Raw genomic sequence first — 23,841 nt, 5'->3', positions numbered from 1 at the left:
AGCCACATATCACTGGGAACAGGGAAAATTCTCTGAGATTATCTCTGTCTTGATTTATCACTGAATACTTAATCATTTTCTTTCCTTACACAATCATTATTGTTTAGTATCAACATTTTATGGTCTTTCAGTTTCACCGTATACTTTTATTCTGATGTTTTGTGATAAGGAAAGTCCTATTGTTCAAATTGCAGAGTTCATGTTTCTTTACTAACAGAAAGAGTAAAGCCTGTCTATACATCAGGCTGAGCAGTGCCCTGGACAAAGGTTAGCCCAAAGATACCCTGTGGAATGCAAGTTGGCATGCTATGGTAGAAAATAGGAAGTACAGTCGAAAACAAGCACAGCTGCCTCAGAAATGATCAGAATAACATAAGGATGAATCCTGTGAAAAGGTGAACGATGAAATGAAGCAAGAGACCATATAAGAGCTTGTAGAAAGTCATTAAATGTAAGAGAAAGAAAAAGAGCTATTCAGGAAAGGAGAATGAAGAACACCTTCACTTTTTCAGAAAAAAATAAATTAATTCACAGCTATGTAACAAAAGTTTAAATAAAATTAATTAAAGGGCTGGATAGGAGGAGAGCAGGTTAAGGACTATTTAGAAAATGCAGACATATTCAAGGGAACAGGGCCTAATTAAATTCACATTAAAGATCCTAAACTGAAGCAGTCTATGAACTATTAGCAATTATCTTCAAGAACTTATGGAGGACAAGGGAGGTCCCAGCTGACAGGAAAGGTCACATGTAATGACTGTCTCAAAAACTGGAGAAAAAAGGACACAAGGAATTACACAATTTCATGTGTATATAATCTGTCCCCTCAAACTGGGAAAGTGAGATGCTTTATCCTCCTTTACAATAGAACGTCCTTGAACATCTTTACCTAAAATAATCTTAAATCCTGGCAAGGAAGACATGGTAGTTGCCTAGAAGAGAATCAATATGCTACTGATATTTTAAAAGTACAAATCAACTTGTCTAATTATAGGACTGTAAAGCCAGCACTGATCCTAAGCAAAGTAGTGCAACACCTAACACAGGAGTCTATTTTGAAAGGGTTAAAAGATGAAAATATAATTAACATTAGTTAACATGGTTTTATGGAAAATTGGTCATATCGTACAAACAATATGATTTTTAGATCATAAACTTGATTGACACAATATATTTGGACTTTTTTCAACCACTTAATTTAGCAAAAAATGGCATCCAAATTAAAAATCGGCATCAGAAAATCAATTTAGCACATATTAAATTGATTAAAATTAGAGAATGGTAGTATCTCAAAGCATAAATGTAAATAAAAATTATCATTAGGTAATAGAACTGCTTCAACTAGATTAGTATATGTATCTTTTAGACCAATCATAACATTATATAATGTTATACAAATGATATTACAGAAAAATAGTGGCATAGTATTTTCAAGATGCTGTAGCCCTGTGGCATATATTGTAAGTGTACATGTCTTCTTATGCCTCTATACCCACATAAGATCTGCTTTTTCTCATACTCTTCAAAGGAAAAAGCAAGCACCAAAATTTCAAGCCTATGCCAGCTGAGAATTTTGTAAAATAAAATTTATGTTTGATGGCAGGACCTTATTTTCCCTGAATATCCACTTCTGTACCTTACAGTGGGTGTTCATCTTTAAAGACCAGGAAGGATGAGCCCATTTTCACTAAACAAAATGGAAGATTAAAAGGGATGTCATGCATGGGATTTGTGGGAGCTTCAAGACTGGAATGCTACTAATGCAAGTTATAGAAACAGTAAGTGCTCAAATGAAAAATGTCAGCTTTGGAATCCATCCATGGATATGGATAAAGAGGGAGAATGATGCCTTAGTAGTATCTGAAATAGGAAAAGTGATTACACTGCAACTGAACGTACTAATATTACTACAACGTGGACTTAGGAATAACTTAATTTTACTTTACTTCGTAAAGAAGTAAGGAGGAAATGTTGCTTTAAAAACGCTCTTCTGAAGGGAAGAAAAGAAAAAAAAGAAAGCATATTTACACGCTACACTCCTATATTCTATGTCTGCAGGACAAATCCTGCCCTCCAGGGTTGGACGCAGTCCAGGAACTTTTAGTGTTTTGGGGGAATGCACAATTTACCCCAAGATTTCTAAGTTTCTCTCTTTGATTAATTTTAAAGCTTTATTGCATGCGTCCCCTTCTGTCTGCAAAGAGCTTCCTGTTCTTACCTATATTCTTATCTATTCTTATCTATAGCTTGTATGATTACAGGTTTTTTGCTGTGCCTTCTTCCTTCTTGGCTCCTGTTCTCTCGGCCACCTGAGAGTCCTGGACTGTGCTTAAACAAGACATGCTTTCCTTCTCTTTCCAAAGACATCAACCTGATCAAGGCTTTAGCAACCAGGACAAGGCAAACAAAACTTTTTCTCCCTAATACAGCACGCTTTCTGAGGAACATCTTAACATAACTACTCTAAAGACAAATAAAAGCCTCACAGCTTAGAATTCACTCTGTAAGATATTCCGTATAACCATACCAAAACAGTGTATACCTACACATGCATGTAAATATTTTGTTGGGACAGTATGCATGCAAGAAAATAAATAAATAATTAAAATTAATGCATTCTTTTCAGTGAGAGTAATTAAACAACTGAAATTTCACAAAAGCACGTTAGAATCCTCATGGATATTAGCCATCTCTTTGACTTTACATGGATAGACTGGACTTCTCAGTTGCAAAATTTTATTCAACATCCTGTTTTTCCACTTTCACATCCAGAAGAAAATGGAAGAAGGATAGGTTGGGTTATGCTGGGGATTTAATGTTTTTTTCCACCACCAAAACCACTCCCTCTTAATATTGCTTGTCTGCAGAGGTTAACTGCAGAAAACTAAAACCCCCAGCAAATTGCTTTAAGAAAGTCCTGTGCTTGTTAAAATTACATATAATCAAGCTTAACTATGACTTTCATAGTGTCACTGGGGTACAAGTAAAATACTTTAACTATTCATCGCAAAGATATTTGCCTAAAACCACAAATAAGTGACTTTAAAATGTTTGACAACATATTAATAACATTATGCCTGTGTTTTCTTCTAATTATTGGAATATAATAATATAATTATTCCCTTTATGTTTCCATGCACACTGGAAAATACTATGATCTTACATGGTATGTGTCCACAACAAAAGAACTGTTATGCCTTATCTTTTCTATTCTGTCATCTAGATCATCTAGAACATCAATTTTGTAGTTTCCAAATTATTATATTAATTAGTGAAACTCAAGAATTTAATTCTAAATAATACAGTGAACTAGAAACTGAAGAATTTAAAGACTAGGTCTCAAAGAACACTTATTCTGAAAGTTACCTTCAGGTCATAAAACTGCCATGCAACACAGGTCTTGAGTTCTTAAGAAAGTTGTGTGATTCCTATATAAGTTTACACTTTAATGCAAGACATACATATATATATAAATTGTAGTCTGACATTTATTAACTTCCAGATTGGAAAGAAAAGGTCTGGATACGTGCTGGAGTCATGAGCACCATGCTTTCCTGGTTACATTTCATCCTGAATACAGATGATATGTGTTGCTCTGAATAACACCACTTTGTGTAGCTCTAATTAGAAAGATTATCAATATCAATTATTTTTTTTTAAATGAAGATAATCTTTCTTTGGCTTCTAACATACAGTTTCTAGTCCTGTGCATTGGGTGTAATGCGACAGGAAAAGATTGATTTTATGATTGAACAAAAATGGTTTTAACACATTGCAGCATCCTGAAATATTGGACTTATATTTGAAGAGAAGCTGAAAAAGACTATAGCAAGTTGAATGTTTTTTTTTCTTCAAATAGTGCAAGTAATGGGGAAAACATAGTAAATGTCCATTTATGTTGGTCCTATCATGGTACACGTTCTGGTGAAAGCATACCAATATACATTCCACGTGTCTATACTAAGAGAAGCAAACAGGCCAGGAATAGTAATCTTATTTTAGATAATTGTAGTCTTGGCAGATGAGACGAGAACCTCAACAAATACAAAGTGTCCACTTTTCTTGAGCACATTGTAAGAATGAATGGAAAGTTTTTAAAACATTTAAAACATCCAGTTCTTGCTAAAATCCTTTAAAATTCCCCCTTTTCTCTACATGCTACTGTTAGCAAAATAGCTCAAGTGGACTCTATAGCAGTGGTTCCAAGCAGTGTATTAGATTTTGAATCAAACAACTTTAATGATAATATTTGGAATCATGAGTCAAAGTTCAGTTGCAAACTGAATAAGCTTGAAAAATACTACTTTACTGAAAATCTTTTGCTACAGCACACTAATACAAAACAATAGAAGCATCAATAGATATGTTTGTTTGTTTGGGTTTTTTTATCGTGTTCTATATAAAGTTGACTGTACAAAAACATTTCTTGCTATTTCATGCAGAGGCCATATAGACATTAGAAAATAAAAATTGGCAACATATGTAGGATCTTAGAACCATCAAAGACAGACTGAAATGTGGTGAGTACAGTAGATGATAGGAAAAATCCAAAGGGTTTATATCTTTAAAATATTAAAAAAAAAAAAAAAAAAAGTGTTTGAACTCAGTTTTGTGAGAACATTTTGCAAGTGTACACATGCTAATACCACTCCCTGGCATCTAAATAAATGCAAATATAGTCACTATCTGAGAAAATGATACTAACTCTTCTTCTTTCGAAAGACAGGAAAAACACATCAACAGGCAGAGACATAGACTGGCACCAGTTTACATCTGTATTTATAAGGAATCATGTACTTCCTTTATTTTATATATTACAACCGATACTGCTAGACTATCTGCAAAATATTAATTTTCTTTATAGTGTGTTCTAACTATAATGATTTTGTTTCAAAGTAAATAGTACACTGTTTTCTAAAAGTTCTTTAAGCACTAAGTAATTCTTTGGACATTGACATGAAAAATAAAGATCCTTTGAAAACACTACACTAATACCAAGCCTACAAGTGAATCATAAAGGGACTGCTCTTTTACAATTTTCCACAAAGGGTAAATAATTTCCTATTCAAGAAAGGATTGGCCATGGCTACGCTGGCGTGGAAAGGTCAGTGGAGAGGGGAAGGTACAAGGGAGTGGAAGATTGGTATATAATTAAACCTAAGATCATTAAAAATACCATTTTTTTAAAAAATGTGCAATATCATATTACAGACCAAACTGTAAGCAATGAAGGTCATTTGTACTGCTCTCTGAAAGTCATTCCTTTCTGAAAATATACTGTCATTTACTGCATTAATATGATGCTTTTCACCTACAGTCAGCATATACTATATGGCTTCATCTGCACAAATCCCCCCTTTAATGTAGTTCATTACTCTTTGCACTTAGAAATCTTCATTGTACAATGTTTTATGAGCTATGTTCAGAAAACATCTAAACCGCTCATTTTAGAAAATCCACTTTCTAGTAAATGTCATTAATTCATGACTAAAATTAAATTGACTTGTACTATACACTGAGAAGTGTTTACATGCAAAAGAGACCATGCAAGTACACACAACATTAAATTTGATATTATTATAACTTTTTGTTAACCTTATTCAGCGATTCACACATTTAATAAAGAGTCTGAATGGATCTTATTTTTATATACTGCCATATATACAACAAACAATAAAAAACCCAACCAACTTAATAATTGTTCTTGACGATGTTTTGGAATACTAACTATTGTTTCTCTCAAGTTTCATAGTAATTCAAAGATAAATCATTATTACATCTTGAATAATAATAACCCACTTCAAATTGCTAATAAATAAAGAAAGCAATGTAAAAACCTTGTCCTGGAGAATATTGTCCTGGTTTTGGCTGAGTTAATTTTCTTCCCAGTAGCTGGTACAGTGCTGCGATTTGCATTTAGTATGAGAATAATGTTGATAACACACTGATTTTTACTTGTTGAAAAGTGGTGCTTACACTAAGTCAAAGACTTTTGAGTTTCCCATGCTCTGCCAGTGGGCAGGTGCACAAGAAGCCAGGAGGGAGCACAGCCAGGACAGTTGACTCAAACTAGCTAAAGGGATATTCCATACCATAGTTATTATAGTATATACCATGTTATTATCTCAACCCATGGGTTTTACCTTCTTTCTGATTCTCCTCCCCATCCCACCACCAGTTGGGGTGAAAGAGAGCAGCTGAGTGGTACTTTACTTAGTTGCCAGCTGGGGTTAAACCACAGCAGATATGCTGACTTTGTAACAGGTGGAGGTGTTCGCATGTCAAATCAATTTCAGTCAGAGTGTGAAATTAATGTCTGTTTATGAGCTGTATGGATAAATCACACAGCTGGTGAAAGGACTTAGGAAGAATAAAGTACTGAAGAACTTTGAAGCAACTCTAGTGAAATAAATAAATTCTTTACAGAGGACCTTACTAATATAAGTATATGTGTCTGAAAGAAAATCTTCAGCTGTTGTTAATATTTCCCATAGATCTTGCTTCAGTAACAACTACCAATATGAATTGTGTTTTTATTAAAGAGTATTTGGGATCCAAGTTTAATTGTTCATTTGAAATTAGGTGACATTAGGAATTATTTCCATTTGGCACATGGTAATCCACAGTGACATTTAAGAAATTCAATAAATGCTATGATGAAGGCAAAAATGACACAGAAACTGTTTAAAGACCCAAACATGACTACGTCTTTTATCTTTTCATGGTGAAACTATTAAAAAAAAAAAAAAAAGCCTATCAATACCCTCACAAAGATCCTAGAGATGATAAGAAGAATCTAGTTTAACTTAGAAAGATGGAAAAATGCATATGAACAAGAAAAATCCAGATTTTTTTTTAAATCTCAGTAACAGATAAAATTAATCTACCATATAAAGATATCGTGAAGTGGTTTGTATTAAATTTCAGTACAGCATTCATAAGACACCAGTTTTACAAAATAGGCTTACACACTGAACTGGGAATTAGCAGTGGTGGAGGAGGTCTACAGTGACCTGGACAATAACCAGGCCTCCAAGGATCTGGATGACATCCAGTGCAGGCAAAGATTTGAACAGAGCATGCTGATATCCTACACCAGCACCCTGGTGATAAAGGTCTGGGTAGACACTGAGGCACCCAGCTGTGTATAGACTGGCCTGCCAGCTCTGGCAGTTCAAAGAGAATCTCTATTCCCTCCCCACCATATGGGCTGGCATCTCAGCTATGGAAAGACTGTCCCACCAGGTCTGGTCACTTGAAGGAAATGTGGAGAATCTCTCTCCCTCCTTGCCTTTACTGGCTTAACCCACAACACACACACTAATATCAATAAATAGGAAAAGAAAGGCATCTCCTGATAAAGTCACACAGATTCATAATTTCAAAACCTTAGAAAACTAAACATCAAGTATTAATTAATCTGGATGTTGGTATAATACCACACGTAATTGTGACAATGTGACATCACTGAATAAACAATATCTAAAAACATATTTAAACATACCAAAATGAACATGAAGGTTTTAAAAAAAAAACAGCACAGATCTGTTCTTGGAAACGCGTGAGAGAGAGCTGGTGCACAGTTCTCTTACTTTTCACTGTGTCCTTGCTATGAGTCTTTTCCTCCAAGGTTCTTCTTAGGCCAGTCACTCTGCCGCTAAAGTCCTACCACTAAATAAAGCAGGGGCAAGGGTGAGTCTGAGCACTGGATCTCCACCCACCCTTGCTGCACCAGCTTTAGCATGCTTCTGGGTGATGCCTACCAGCACCCTCTGAGACACTGTGTGGTCGCAGTACATACTCTCAGTTTCTGGCTATGAAAACAGGAAATAGGGCCTGCAATGCAGCACGCACATCACTGGCACACTGAAATAACACCCTCTTGCCCTACCTCAAGACACATACATAGAAATACACACATACAGTTTGTCTGTGGGTAAACAAGGCCCCTCTTAGGACAATGTTATGTACGTGTATCCTCAGGGCAAGAGCACAGCCCCTGGCCACATTTTATTTAGCAACACAAATGCGGTCCAAGGTAGTTTCTGGGTTGCAGCAAACTTTATATTGTCTCTTCTGGGTCTTTATGGGAAAGAAAATAAATTGTCAGTTCCCTTTCCCTGTAAGAAATCCCCAAGCCCTACTGTGCTGTAAGGCTCCTTCCCGCTCTCTCTGAGCTGGTCCTAAACTGTATTACAGAAGTTTGTCATAGGAAGGGATGTTTAGTGAAGGTGTTTTCTCTGCATTCTTACAAATGACTTGTTTGGGGGGGGGGTTTTGGTTGGTTTTTTTTTTTGTTGTTGTTGTTTTTTAAGCAGGAATAGTGTTTACTAACATAAAGCAAATAATTTACAAACAAGATATCATCATAGTAGCCTAGATTATTTCTCAGAAAATTATGACAGTCGGAGCCAATTTTTAAAGTTTTCTTTTCCTCTTCGATTTTTTGTCAGATGGCCACCCTACAGCTCACCTTTCTTCTTCATCTGATTTCGCCATGTGTGCCTGTATTGTATCATCTTATAGCACAGAATCGATTTCTAATGATAAAAATATTCATGTTCAGTTTGTTAGCTGTGAAATTGGAAATATGATTGTGTTATGAATTAGTCAAAAGATTTACTACATTAAATGATATATAGCCTATTTTTGTCATAAAAAAGACAAGAAAAAGAACCATAAACCCAATATCTTATGTTATAAATAGGTAAAGGAACTACTTACATTAGAGAGATAAAACTAAGTAAATATCAAAATATGAATTATAATTAATGCCAGAATATATTTGTATTCAAATACACACATAAATGTTACTAATTATCAAATTAATTGCTAAGACAATACAATAAAAAGAGAAAGTTTGTAACTGTTTCTATATGTCCTGTCAAAACATTACTGTGATTTCAAGTAGTGATCTGTTTACAAACACAGTAAAATTACAAATAATTTAACACAACATTGAATGGATTTTTTTTTTTTAAGTGATGTCTATCAACAAGTTCATATTTTAACTTTTCTTAGAAAATAATTTATCAAACTTTTAAAAGAATGTTAAAACCAATATTTAAAGTTGGAGATAGAAAGTTTTCATAGGAGCTGGGCGTATTTCTATGAAACAGTGAAGAAAAAAGATCTTTTATCTGGCAATAAAATCTGGATAGACTTCAAGTCTGTAAGCAGACATGACTATGCATTGGTTTATAGATGCAAATATAAAAATATATGTGCATATATGTATATACAATAATATTTTATAAATATTAATTTTATTAAATAATGCAACTACTAGGCACTGTTAAATTACCCACTGTCATTATTTGCTGATAATTATTTGAAAATTTATCATTTCTTGCAGAAATGTTTCATCAGTTCAATTTAGCTATCTTAATCATGGCCTCCCATTGTGATGCTCTTAAGTTCACAGAGAATATATTGCTGGAGATGTATGCTTTTTTGTAATATTATAGTCATACGTTATTGATGAAGAACTTACTTAGTGTGTCCCAATCACATCATATTACAATTTGGAAAAATATCTAAATGTGGCATTAAGAAGGAATCATCAACTAAAGTCACAAGCTCTAGGCTCATAAGTCAAGCCATGCTAAAGGACAAGTCCTTATCCAGGTGCACCATTGTCCTCACATTACTGTAGTTTAATCCTTCTCAGAGGATTTGTATACTTCTTTTGAAGAAGATTTAGTTGCAGTTACGAAGGGTTATAATGTTAATGAAGGAGAGCCCTTACCCATGAATTTAAGGCAGATTACTCAGTTAAATCTGTCATTTAAATTTATTGTACTTTCTTAATTTTAACTTCCCTGAGCATCTCCCTGCAGACTTAATACACATTTTAAACAAGGCAAAAAATAAAGGGAACTCTTACTCCCAGAGTTTTATTGTTGGCTTTTATCAGAAAAACACAATTTTTTATATCTGGGTGTACCTTAAGAACAAGAATGTGTTCTTTATGTGTTATAACAATAAATACAAGTTAAGCTAAATTATCTTAAAGTTTTATGCAAAACATACAGAATTAATTTTGTAGTATGCAATGTACTCTAACACACACACAAGAAAAACACAATATGAAAAATTTTGGGTGAATTTTGAGATGGAAGAATATTCAAATATGTTGAAATTATATGTGAAATTAATATGTGAAATGCACCTCATATCTATAACTGCATATATATGTATTTTTAAAAAATTAAAAAATATCTGCCATAAAGACTGAACTGGAAATAGGATTTTTTTCTACAGTGTCCTTTTAGGGTCAAACATGTTTCTTCAGCTTGTCATGAGAATGTAGGTTTATATATTTTTTTCTTTATCAAATTACCCTGTGTTGTTTCCTAAAAAGAACTAGTAGTATGCTGATACTATGCATATATATACATGCAGAAAACCCTGTGACAAAGTCTGACTCTTAGCACAGGATTATCTTCAATCATTCACATTCTAAATATGGTTTTATTTATGGTTTGAATTTTTGGTGGCTTAGAAAAAGTAGCATTTTTTTCAACAGTTCTAGATAAATATTTGCTTCAAGAAAAATTAAAATAACATTGCATTTGCCTTACAAAAGCAAATTAAATATTTAGGAAGATTTTTAAGACAATGCTTTCTTTAGAGTTTATTGACTTAAGTGATAACTCACCACTTTTAAGAGCTCATTCATATACTTCTTCAGAAGGATATACTTAAAGAAAACATCAATGGTGGAATTTGTGGACTTGGTAGTGTTACATTAATGGTTGGATTGATCATAAGGGTAATTTCCAACCTAAATGTGTCTATGAATACAGTCCAAGGTGTATCATCCATCACATCATTTAAACAATTATTTTGGTACCTTTGCAAAAAGGATGGTTACTTAAAGTAACATAGACAGGAAAACAAAACTTAAACTGAGTGACACCACTGGGGAGGCAATCTGAAAAGCTGACTTATTGCTCATTTAAAATCAAATGCTTGATTTTTATATCAGGGTGTAGGTGTCGTACATCAAAAGGCTTCAGAACTAAAGGGCAGTATAATTCTCTCGGCTTGAGCCTTCCAGTGGAAAAATACAGAGGACTGTATCATAGTATTGCTGAAAAGAAAAACCCATAACGTCCTATCTGTTGCTGTCTAGCTGTGAGGTATCTTTATTTCCAACTATCATTTGCAGAAACTTTACAAATGACAGAGGATGCTTAAGAATGCCAAACAGACTGAGTTGTGGATCTTAACAAGATATTCTGAGTATTTTACCACTTTTTCAAACATATAAGGCAAATTAGTAGATTAGAATTATTTTGGCTTAAAAGCATGAAAAGGCTATCTTCCTAGATAATGTACTTGGACAGTCAAGTTCATGGTGCATACACTGTGGCATTTTATATATTAAAAGCAAGTATAAAAAAACACCAAAGGGAGAAAGTTTTAACTAGTAAAAAGCAATTGCAATTTTCCAATTAATTAAAATTATTAAGTTGTTCTATCATACTTTCAACTGAGCTGTATGTGCTCAGGAAAGACTTGGCTTTATGTTTCAAAACCAGTTTCAACTCTGTTCAGTTCCATTGTTGGGTGGTTGCAAACAAAGAAACCCAGAAAAGACCAGTTAATGTCTACTTTTAATTCTCACTTACATGTTTTCATAATCTTATTACAAAATGCCAGTTTTATTTTCATATTTGTTTCTATCTAGTCTTCAGGGAAAATCTCCAAATGTTAATAATGTTTTTTAAAAATATGGCCATGGTACATCTTTAATTAAAGTTTAATTAGATAATGGAAATAACATTTATGTTAAAATCAAACATACTGAAGAATTAACAGGGATGAAAAGCTATATAACATAGTATTTTTCTATAATGAAATAAAAATATCTGAGCTATTTTCTACATACAAAATGTTTAATTATTATATAAGAGTTCTTTCCAAATAAGTTTGACTAGAAGAATAATCTTCACCAGCTGAGCTAAAACTTGACAACTCTGTCTTATCTGGAGACAACATGTTTTTGTTTCAATGTATAATGTTTTCAAGCAAAGAGGAAAAAAATGGCTTTTAACTCATTATAAGTTTTACATTCTTAAGTCAATATCTGAAAAGATATGAATGCACATATACCTAACCAGTCAGATGTAGCTGCAGTCTGGAGGGCAAGGGAGAGGGAAACATCCTAGCCACAGTCATGTCATATAACTAGGAAAGAATACATAGAATCATAGGATCATTTAGGTTGGAAAAGACCTTTCAGATCATCAAGTCCAATCGTTAACCTAGCACTGCCAAGTCCACCACTAAACCATGTCTCTAAGCACCACATCTACATGTCTTTAAATACCTCCAGGGATGGTTACTCCATCACCTCCCTGTGCAGCCTGTTCCAATGCTTGACCACCCTTTCTATGAACAAATTTTTCCTTATATCCAGTCTAAAACCACCATGGCACAACTTGAGGCAATTTCCTCTTGTCCTATTCCTTGTTATCTGGGAGAAGAGGCATACCCCCACCTGTCTATAGCCTACTTTCAGGCAGTTATAAAAAGCAGCCCCCCCCCCCCCCCCCCCCCCCCCAGTTTCATTTTCTCCAAGCTAAACAACACCAGTTCCCTCAGCTACTCCTCATAAGCCTTATGCTCTAGCCCCTTCACCAGCTTCACTGTCCTTCTCTGGTCACATTCCAGCACCTCAATGTCCCCCTTGTAGTGAGAGGCCCAAAACTGAACACAGTATTCAAGGTGCACCTCACCAGTGCCGAGTACAGGGGGACGATCACTTCCCTAGTCCTGCTGGCCACATTATTTTGGATACAAGCCAGGGTGCTCTTGGCCTTTTTGGCCACCTGGGCACACTGCTGGCTCATGCTCAGCCACCTGTTAACCAGCACCCCTAGACCCTTTTCTGCTAGGCAGCTTTCCAGCCACTCTTCCCCAAGCCTGTATCATTGCCTGGGGCTGTTGTGACCCAAGTGCAGGACCTGGCACTTCTCCTTGTTGAACCTCTTTGGACTCATTCCTTTGATCCAGCCTGTCCAGCTCCCTCTGCAGAGCCTTCCTACCCTCAAGCAGATCAACACTCCTCCCCAGTTTGGTGTCATATGCAAACTTACTGAGGGTGTGCTCAATCCCCTCGTTCTGATCATCAATAAAGATATTAAACAGAACTGGCCTCAATACAGAGCCCCGGGGAACATCACTTGTTCCTGACTGCAGCTGGATGTAACTCCATTCACTACTACTCTTTGGACTCAACTGTCCAGCCAGCTTTTCATCCAACAAATAGTATACCTGTCCAAACCATGAGTAGCCATTTTCTCCAGGAGAATGTTGTGGGAGGTGGTGTCAAAGGCCGTACTGAAGTCCAGATAGACAATATCCATAGCCTTTCCCTCATCCACTAGGCAGGTCATCTTGTTGTAGAAGATCAGGTTAGTCAAGCAGGACCTGCCTTTCATGAACCCATGCTGGCTGGACCTGATCCCCCGGTTGTCTCTCAAATGCTACATGATGGCAGTCAGGATGATCTGCTCCATAACCTTCCCTGGCACTGAGGTCAGGCTGATAGGCCTGTAGTTTCCCAGGTTGTCCTTCCTGCCCTTCTTATAGCTGAGTGTCACATTTGCTAACCTCCAGTCTTCTGGGACCTCCCTGGTTAGCCATGACTACTGATAAATGATGGAAAGTGTCTTGGTAAGCTCTTCTGCCACCTCCTTGAGTACCCCATGGTGTATCCCATCTGGCCCCATAGACTTCTAAGTGTCTAAGAGGAGCAGCAGGTCATTAACCATTTTCTCCTGGACTGTAGGGACCTCCTAGACTGTTTCCCTTCTGCTATATTTTATTTTCAGTGGACATCCAGTAAATTTAAGTCCTCCACAAGAACAAGGGATAGGGATTGTGAGGCTTCTCCCAGATGCTTGTAGAATATTTCATGTGTTTTTTCATCCTGGTTAGGTAGTCAATAATAGATTCCCACCAGGATATCCACCTTGTTGGCCTTCCCTTTGATCCTTACCCATAAACATTCGACCTTGTGAGCATCATTAAGCTCTATGTAGTCAAACCACTCCCTACCCTACAGAGCTACCCCACTGCCTCTCCCTCCATTTGCTGTATATTGGCTGTACCTCACCAAATTTTAAATCTTGAGAGTGCTTATATTTTTTTTATTATTTTTTTACTTTTTAAATTCTGATGTTAAAGTGATGGAGCATATTAATAATGATATTCTTCAGTGAAATCATAAAACTAAAAAGGTACACTGTTATCAGGTCTGTAAACCACACTATTTTTAACATACATATTATTTTCTAGCATATTGATAATCTTCATTATTAGCACAAAAGAATGCATTACATTAAAGGTTATAGTACAAGAAGCTAATACATTACTTAAACAGTAAAACTGAACAGCTATATGTTAATCTTTAAACTGATTGAGATGAATAACAGACATTGATTGTATGTCTACGAATCAAAAGTGAGCATAGTGATATCCAGACCTGGATGAAGACTCTGAAATGTGCTCTTTTAAAATTAAAATAGGCCATCAGAAGCAGAATTATGCAATTAATATAAAATATCACCATGATGTTATGTTCCTCAAGTCCATGTGTATTTTCTAGATGGAAAGTGAGTTCTGTCTGCCACCCCAACCATTATACAAAACTCAGGCAAAGATTGTTTCCACTATTAAAAATTACTTTGAAACTGTTGGGGTAGGTATCAGCAACTGAACATTCCTCTCTTCACTCTGTTAGTAATCTACTGATGATACTATTCATTCCTTGAAAGAAAACTCAAGGATTTTTAAACTTAGAAATGCCTGCTGTAGGCTTACCTGAACAATATACTCTGAAAAGGTCAGATAACAGTACAGGAAAGCTTCCTTATCTAAAAATGATAATGTGGTACTAGAAACTAAGTGACTGACATTTGCTCATCCACAAAACTAACTTGCACTGTATGACACTACAGAGTCATTCATACAATATTATGGTGAAACTGACAGTTCTCCACAGAATCAAATGACTTTAACATATCAAAATATTCACATAAAATATGAAGTATATATATATAGCCTCCAAAATGTATTGTTCTCCAAAAGCACACACTTGAATAATGTCTGAATTATAATACATAGCAAAAAAAAATATAAAAAGAAAACTTCATATACATGAAACACATGAAAGAAAAAGCTTAAAGTAAAATAGAAAGCTGTTTTCCTTGAATGACTTATGAGGGTTTTTTCCAAGCATTACACTTTACATAATGATTTCCCAGAATGCCCATCTAATTGTGAGAGTCCTAAAAAGACCCAATTCCATTAATTTCTTTTTGCACAGGTTTTATCAAATCTCCAAGCAGTAACAAAGTTTTATATCAATATTGATAGTGCAATGGCATTTATAAGCAAGTTGTGTGTTTGCAAAAAATCGCATTGATTTAAGTTTTACTAAGTACTATAGCTGTATGCAAAAAGAACACTGACATTTATCTGAGCAACTGAAATATGTTTGTGATAGTATTTTTCTACAAGTCTCAAGAGGAAAGAAGTAGCTTCTTCCAATCAACATTATAATGAAGAGCTTAAAGCTTTACTGCTCAGTTGAGTATCAATACAAATTAAGGTTGTAAACTTGACATTTTTCAGCTGCTTGCAGTGGCTGATATGCTTCCTGACATGTCCAAGAAATCTTAATAACTTCAAATTATATAAAATGCTCAGGATTATATCACTGAGTCACCAGATTTCTTTTATAACACTGTTATGAACTAAATGATAGGCTAGTGACATAACTTCATTAGTTTATATAACTACATAAAGGCAGGAATATAAAGTGAGTTCTAAACAAGCTACAAAACAGATGTTATTTTACTGGTTATCAAGAAGTCTGAAGTCAAAAGATTAAATATTTTTATCAGACTGACAAGTTTAAAGGCTTGAATGGGAGAAGAATCTCAGACAACAAAATTCTGAAAATTCGTGTCTAAAAGGTCAAACTGACTGTCACCTGCTTCTGTGGTCAGTGTGGTACAGCTGATGGGAACAAAAGCATGGAAGCAGCCTAATGATCAGCTGGCTGCATGATCCACCTTGGACCTTATCAGCCATAAAGCACCTATTTTTAGATGTGGCAATACCATGACATGAGTAGAAAAAGGCAAACTCAGGCACATTCCTGGTTTTGGCTGTGACTCTAGGTCCTATCAGAAAGGTGTCCAGGGTGAACTTCTTGATCTGACACCAATGTTTGATATTGTTCCAAGGCATAATGTCATATTACCATGCTACATTATCCTGATCTGGATGTGCATAGCAATGACTATGTCTACCTTCTCCATGTAACAGGTAAATGTACACTTGGACCTGTATTAAAGAAATGGCATAAACCAAATCTTTTGATTCAGATCTGTCTAAATAATACATCAGATCACAAGTTGCTGGGAAAATTTAGGCATGAGTGGTCTTCACTTGTGGTCAAAACACAATCAAAATGCAGCCCAAGAGGAAAACTATATTTTATTTTTTTTTTAAAGTTCATGATTTAAGAATACCTTTAGTGAAAATTATTTTCCTATTGTACCTAAAAAAGTCCCTGCTACAACCCATGACTACTAACAAATTGCAGGAAAGGTTTCCTTGTAAAAATAGTCTTAGCATGTAATTGGTAGAAATATACTTTGTCTGTTGGTATTACATGATCAACTTGTGACCTCAAAATGGTGGTATCAAAATGCTGATACCAATATTGTTTTCATCCTTAGGATTAAACTTTATGCACACTATCTTTAGTTAAGTGATTGTCATGATGTCCTTTATATATATTGTAATAAAAAAAGAAAAAAAATCAGCCAGGTTTTAGTCAGTGAATGGCAAGATTTGTTAGAGCTTAAAAAAAAAATATTTCCATAAATTGTTTATGCATTTAAAATAAGTACTTTTGGTCAACCTAAACAAATTTAATCAGAGTGCTCAAAAGATATCAGGCCTTGTTCTAATGCATATTTAAAATTTATTCAGACTAAGGCAACTTCAACAAGGGAGACTGATAACAGTCTTCAACAAGTTTACCATTCAGAATGTTTATGTTATTCTTTCAGAAGGTGACATATGAAGATTTCAGATATGTCCTTTGTATGGAGAAATACACTGAAGTCTTTCATAACCTTAGTAAATACCCAGGTAAAAGAAAAAAAAAATATATCAGAGACATAACTAGAACTTAGAGTACAGTCTTTTAATTCCTTTACTTTCTAAATATGTCTATCACTGAAATTCTGAAAACTGCTTTCATGATAGCCTAAATCTGTTATTAAATTTCCTTCTCTTTTTTTTAAGGAAAATTTTATCATTAGCACAGCCCTCTCTACACAAGTAGCCCTACACAAGTATTCACTGAGAAATGTTCCAGCTTTTAATCACGAAATCCCAGCTGTGAAATACATAGTTTCAATGATTTCTTTATATCTACAACAGAAGACAACATCCATTTTAGAAACATTAACTATGCATAATAGTATATTTCATTTTCCTCATCTTTATTTAATGAAGATGTGTGGAGTGTCATCTGGTCATGCTGGCTTCAGAAAGGAAAAATGTCAGAAGTTATAATGGCAAGAGGACTTCAGTCAAGTTAGGTGTGGTATTACAATAGATCTTTTTGTTCAAGGACAGAACAATGTAAATTTCTGGCCTTTTCACAGAAACTGTAGATGCTTTCAGAGAACTCTTTCAGAAATGTATTGAACCATTCTGCTAAGAAGACTGGCAATCTATAACAGAGAATGAAGAACCTTCAGATACAGTCTATAGAATAGCTTTTTAAGAAAAGTAATCTTAGGTGCAGATTATTCTTCATAATTTTAAAAAAAATTAATATGGGTTAATAGCTTTCTGTTTTAGTAATAATAATATGGTTCTGATATGGTTTAGAAAGTTTAACATCAAAGTTAAGGTTGCTCACAGCATCTTGCATTTTACTTATTAATAATGAACTTACATACAGGTAATGTTTAAATTATATATATGACAACTGATGTTGACTTCTAGAAAAAATATCAAGGCAACTATTGTATTTTATCAGTTTTGTCAGATTAACAAGCTAATTTCAACATTAGTTTTACCAAGTCTTTCCATAGTTCACCTTCCATTGCATACAGTAGATGCATACAGTTCTCCTCTGTATTCAAAGCTATTCATTCTTAGTAGCTATTTCTTGAGGACCTATGTCTGAAGTCTTTTTTGTTGATCCTGCTATTGTAGAGCTGCATTGTACAGTCCAAGAAGCCTGACTAATTAGGCAGACTACAGAGCCCTTCTTAATTACTAACTATATTTAAAATCAAGAAATTTGAATATTAAGAATATAGATAGCACTATGTATTTCTGACATTAAGGTGCTTCTGAAGGTGAGCCAAAGAAGAGGCATAAGAATAGGGAAATAATTGTTCCTCCCTTAAACACTTAGGCAAACTGTAAACAGTATTAAGTTTACTACTCATATAAAAAATCTGTGATGCATATCAGTTAGTTTACAGGCATCATTTCATGCCATTTTTAGGTGCATGTACTAATGTAGGAGAGGTGAACTGCATCACCAAAATACTTCTTTACCTCACATTTAGAGACAAAGCTTAGCTACAGTAACTATTTCTTATAAACTGCAATCAGTCTATGACACTTTGTTAACATTAATTATAAAAACAATATTTTATTCTAATAGATACAAAGTAAACATTCAGTCAGTCAGTTGCAAAATATTGCCCAAGAGGGTAAGGAGTCATGTTCTAATCGGGAGCAAAAATCAGACTTTTTGGTAAAAAAGATTCAAAGAAGGATGCCCTTTGCTTTGTCTCTATAGACAAGTAGAAGCCATCAAAGCCTGCAGTTTACTTTCTTTTTAGCTAGCTGCAATCACAAAGACAGTGTCTTTGAGGTCACACATCACAATGCATTAACATTCTCATCATTAAAATGAGATTCTATCTTTGGACACATTCTTTGACTGTTGAAGAAAGGGGAAGCAGAATCATTGAGGTATCATCTTGTGATATGATAGAGGTTTAAGATTTTATACTTAGCCTAAAGCAGAAGATATGTTGAGAGTGCAGATGGATAAAAGTTTTGTCAACAGTAAAAGAAGATGAGAAAAATATATTAAAACTAATGAGAGCATGGAGTTAGGTAAAACAGAGAAAAAAGTTATAATCCACCTTGATATTAATACATTTATTACACTTCTGAGATTCTAAACATTTCACATTTTACCACTCTAAAATTAATTCCCAAAACTACAAAACCACCGAATGACTCACAATTGGTTGTAAAACAAGACTGAAAGGCAGAATCCAATTGTCAAATGATAACATTATACATCCTAACAGAGATGACACTACTACTGTAAAATTCATAGTGTGTACTTTAGGTGTTTTCAGAATGTCCCCGGAAGTAAGAGGTCGAACTCCATAAATGAAATAAGGTATCTTTGATAAGTTAGACAAATATAGAAATTAAAACAGATGCCTTTAGAATACCAGAAAGAGGAATGACAGCGAAAAATAACTCAGCAGATAGATTTAAACTTTTGAACTTTTTCACATAGGTACAATGGGATAAAGTTCATAATTTTGGATTGAGGAAAAAATGTAGTGTCAGTTACATAACTTGTGTCAGTACTCTATTTCCACTATATACCCACTATTTTTACTTTATATAACTCACAAATGGATTCTATAAAGAAAATATATTGTCTTAATAAACACAACCCCTAGAAATGACACAAGTACAAAAGATAAAACCGTGAAAGAAGGAACGAGAAGGGGTGGGATTAACTTAAATAAAGAATATGTCATTGCCCTCAGGCAACACAAACATGCTTGAGATGTGTACTGTACAGGCTGCACGTGTTGCACAGTGTCTTAAGATACCTTAATGTCTTAGCCATGGTAATGCTGTGGGCCTGCATTTGCTTTTTTTACTCACAGCTCTGTACCATCTGACTTAAGAATTGTGATAGTGTTTCCAGAGCCTCTATGATGGTACTTTTTCCTTGTTCTCATATTGTTATTCTCATGGCCATGGACCTGCAAATCCCAGTAGTGTTGCTCTGGAGGATTCTCATGGGAAGCAATTGCCACTGTAATGAGAATCACCCCTTCTTTCTCCCCCTCCCCTCACCTCTTGTTTTGTAGTTTTCAGTTCACATTAAAAAAGACTAAAATAAGGCACATATAAAAGTAGATAATAGTAATTTAAATACTCAATAAATATTATCTAACAATATGCGCACACAGAAACTTAACAATGTATGAACATATAACACTTGACCTAATTAGCATACTCCAATCAGCACCGTGATTGGGAATATCCAATGGCGAATTTGAGTAGTCCCAAAGAAAAGTATATAGTACTAGGGAAAAATCGTTATGAAAATACAATCCTTATCGCTATCATCATCACCACCACCACCTGCTTCAATGGAGAGTCCACCTGGAGAAGGATACTGGTATAGAGAACCAACACTGGGTTTCCTGGCTGGCAACTGGGGAGTGTTTTCCCTTCTGGTTCCTTTCATCAGTAGAGTTCACAATATGCCATCAGCCAGAGACAGAACATAAAAACCTGTGCAGGCAAGCCTGTCTTAATGTCCTTTGTGCAATAAATGTATAGGTGACTAAATTTGAAGCTAACCCCCACATAACTCTTACTGTTTTGCCTTTTTTGGTGTTGAAACAGTAAGGTAACTACAGGTGAAATGAAACAGGGTGCTTCAGTTTATGGAAAAAGTGTAGGGAGAACTACTCTTCTGATTAAGTTACTTTCAGTTACTGAACATTAAACAGTCTCTCAATGTTTTGCAGCGTCTTTTGAATGGAAGTTATTTTGACAAAATTAATATCAAATAATTTTCACCAAATATGCCCGTAAGAAACTACTGAAAACAGTATTCACTGTTTTTGGCCTTATCTTTAAGATGAACTAATTAACATGGAAATTAACCAAAAGTGACACCATACGTTAATAAGCAAGCACTCTTTCTAGCTCCAGGTCTATGCAACCAATTAAAATGGAAAATATCAATACATACTAACTATCAGGTAGTTTTTACTAGAATTAATCAACTTCAGAAAGTATCAAACTGAAGCTCACAGTCAATAAAAATTAAGGATGCTTATGTTGCCAAAGTTCTCATCTATTTGAGACAGAAACAACGCAAATTAGGCTAGGGTAATTTAGATCACTTCTTTTGGGTTAAATGTCCACAGTCTTATACATATTCTTAATTTCCAAAAGTGTACACAATATATCTGTTCCTTTATCTTTGTTACACACAAATTTTGACTTAGGTCTGTGAAGATTCTTGGTAAGGCATGAAAACAAGTTTTGTAATTACTCCGATAAAGTCTGAGAAAACTAACTGTAGTATTCAAATTATATTCAATCTAAGGAATTAAACAGGTTAGCAGGATGTAACATTTAACCTTTTTAAAAAAATGATAGAAATTTGTAGTTTGTATTAACCTTCAAGCATAAAGCATTAGAACAATAACTTTCATTTTTACTTCAGATATTTTTTGTTACTTTTTGCGTATTCGCAAATACATATTTCCATTAACCATTAATTAACAATGGAGATGGTATCAAAACTCTAAATTTGTGAAATGACTAAAAGCCTATTTGAAATATTTTTTTTCGAATGAAGTTACAACATGAGTTCAAAGCAGTTACAGTTCATACCTTGATAAACAGCTTTGAATCCTGGTGAGCCAATGCTGTCATCAGATTGTAAATGAAGCCACATCTGGTTGCTCATGCTCACAATAAGATCAGGAACACTAGATCCAGTGAGCCTGTATGTAGAATAAATCACAAAATCATTTGCAGAGGTATAAATTACTACTGCTACTACTACTACTACTACTACTAGTTCTACTAAACACATAATTTTAAACTAATAATATAATATTTAGGCCTATTTAAAATATATTACCCTAGTGTTCTGGTCAGCTGTTTTTTCATAAAATTAACTATTCTATATGGATTAGAACAATGTGAAGTCTTAGAAAAAACACATTCAAGTTAATAATGATAAAATATTTTTAATAAAGCTGCTCCTACCTAAAGCTTTCATTAAGTAATTAAGCTATAAAAGATGTGAGGGGCTGTATGACTTAAATAGTTTCCACCTGTTTAGGTTAGTATTGCTTTTTTTGCCGTGTTTTTTGAAAGTGATGGAAGTTGCTGTATATGCCTTACAGCGCATGTGTCTAGGAGAAATTACTAGAACCTCATATACCCCACTCAAATAACCCACAATGGTCTCTCAGATTTAAGGGGAAACTGCTATTTCCCATACAGTAATGTTAGATAACTATGTATAGATATGTACATTTCAATACAACACATATAAGGCAAGCTGGTAAGTCCCACTATAAAACCTTAGAGCTTCTCAGTAATATCCTTTGTACATCTATAATTCTGGTATCTTGATGCAAAAAGATGTGTGTCAAAAATTATTAAGAAAAAAGAAACTTTGTAGATTACTTCTTAATGCTGAAAAATGCCTACGGTGTAATCCGTTTTCAGTACTGTATTGGAACAACTGTTCAGATCTTGGTTATAGCTATAAAGCCTTTCAAAAGGGAAAAGCGGCGCACAAAAATTGCCTGCAGATTATCTCTATCTAGACACTAAAACAAAAAACATAACTAGAAGAGGACATCTGGTTTGAACTCCATGTAGAACTCCACATATGAGAAGCTTTGGGGATGGAAGCTACCAGTACTGCAGTAACTGTAGTTGATGTAAGGAAATCATAATGATTTTGTCTCTTTCATTGTTTTAGACTCTGTTTCACTCAAATGTGTCACATATGGGGTTCCCTGCCTTCCATCTCTCAGCCTTGACGATGATAAACAAACATGTGTGAGATAAGTAAAACAAATGTAAGTAAGTGCCAAACTGAGACAAGATGTCCCAGAAGCAGAATTTTTCATGAAATAAGCTATAAGGAACACAGAAACTAGTATTTGGATTCTTTCGAAAACATATTATTTAAATATAATCTTAGTTGAATGGACTAGTGTCTTACTAATTACTACTGCCTGTCCACCTAGAACTGCTGCTGTATTGTCTGAATGTGATCTCATATGGTCTAGAATATTTTTGGTTACGACCTGATAGTAAGTAGTTGACAGCATTATGACAATATAGGTGAAAAACAAAGAGGTGGAAAAAAAATAAACCGATTATAGCTCAGCATAAGCAAACACGCAGTCCTTAGCTTAGATAAGTAAGGAAGTTGGTAAGACATGATGATATGTACCCAAGTTATTCAGTTGGATCTGTAAAAATTAAAATAAAGCAGCTGCTCAGTCTGAAAATTTGAGTTTCTTGCCAAACTAATTGGGAACTATTCAGGTTCAAACAGATGCTAGGTTATATCCAGAATAATCTATATATTCTTGCTGATAATATAATAATTGTTGATAAAGTTGTGAAATTGATTTAAATGAATAATATAGATAGCCTATAAAAAGGAAGATGCCTCACCAGATACCGAGTTACACAAACAGAAGTAGTTTAGAAGAAACCTGCAGAAATAGATATATGAAGAATAAAAGATGAAGAGTATATATTCATTTTGGGAATCATCTTGGGTCACCTGAAACTACAGCAATAACCACTAATTTCTGACCTACCTTTCCTGTTGAAACACTTAACCAAAAATACCGGGCCATAATTCTTAAGCTATGCTCTCTGTATTCTGCACTTTGCTATAAAGAAAGGTTTAAGGGTTTTTAACTGTGAACAAAAATTCACTGGTATCTCTTGACAACAGTG

At 34.5% G+C, this 23,841-nt stretch overlaps 1 protein-coding gene across 6 annotated transcripts in view; it reads right to left on the bottom strand.

Annotated features, from left to right (window-relative positions):
• CSMD1 (CUB and Sushi multiple domains 1) overlaps positions 1-23,841 on the bottom strand; it is a 1,231,811-nt gene that overhangs the window by 337,220 nt on the left and 870,750 nt on the right. For all 6 annotated transcript variants that reach the window (XR_013928146.1, XM_080387724.1, XM_080387722.1 and 3 more), the window contains one exon: positions 21,736-21,848. Coding sequence is in view for 5 of the 6 variants with exons in the window: in XM_080387724.1 (XP_080243850.1) it covers positions 21,736-21,848 (113 nt within the window). In the remaining variant the exon portion in view is untranslated. The remainder of the gene's footprint in view (positions 1-21,735; positions 21,849-23,841) is intronic.

Source organism: Falco punctatus, assembly GCF_963210335.1.
Source record: "Falco punctatus genome assembly, chromosome: 5".
NCBI lineage: Eukaryota > Metazoa > Chordata > Aves > Falconiformes > Falconidae > Falco > Falco punctatus.
The sequence above is the reverse complement of the archived record's forward strand: the minus strand, read 5'-3'. Positions and strand labels throughout refer to the sequence as shown.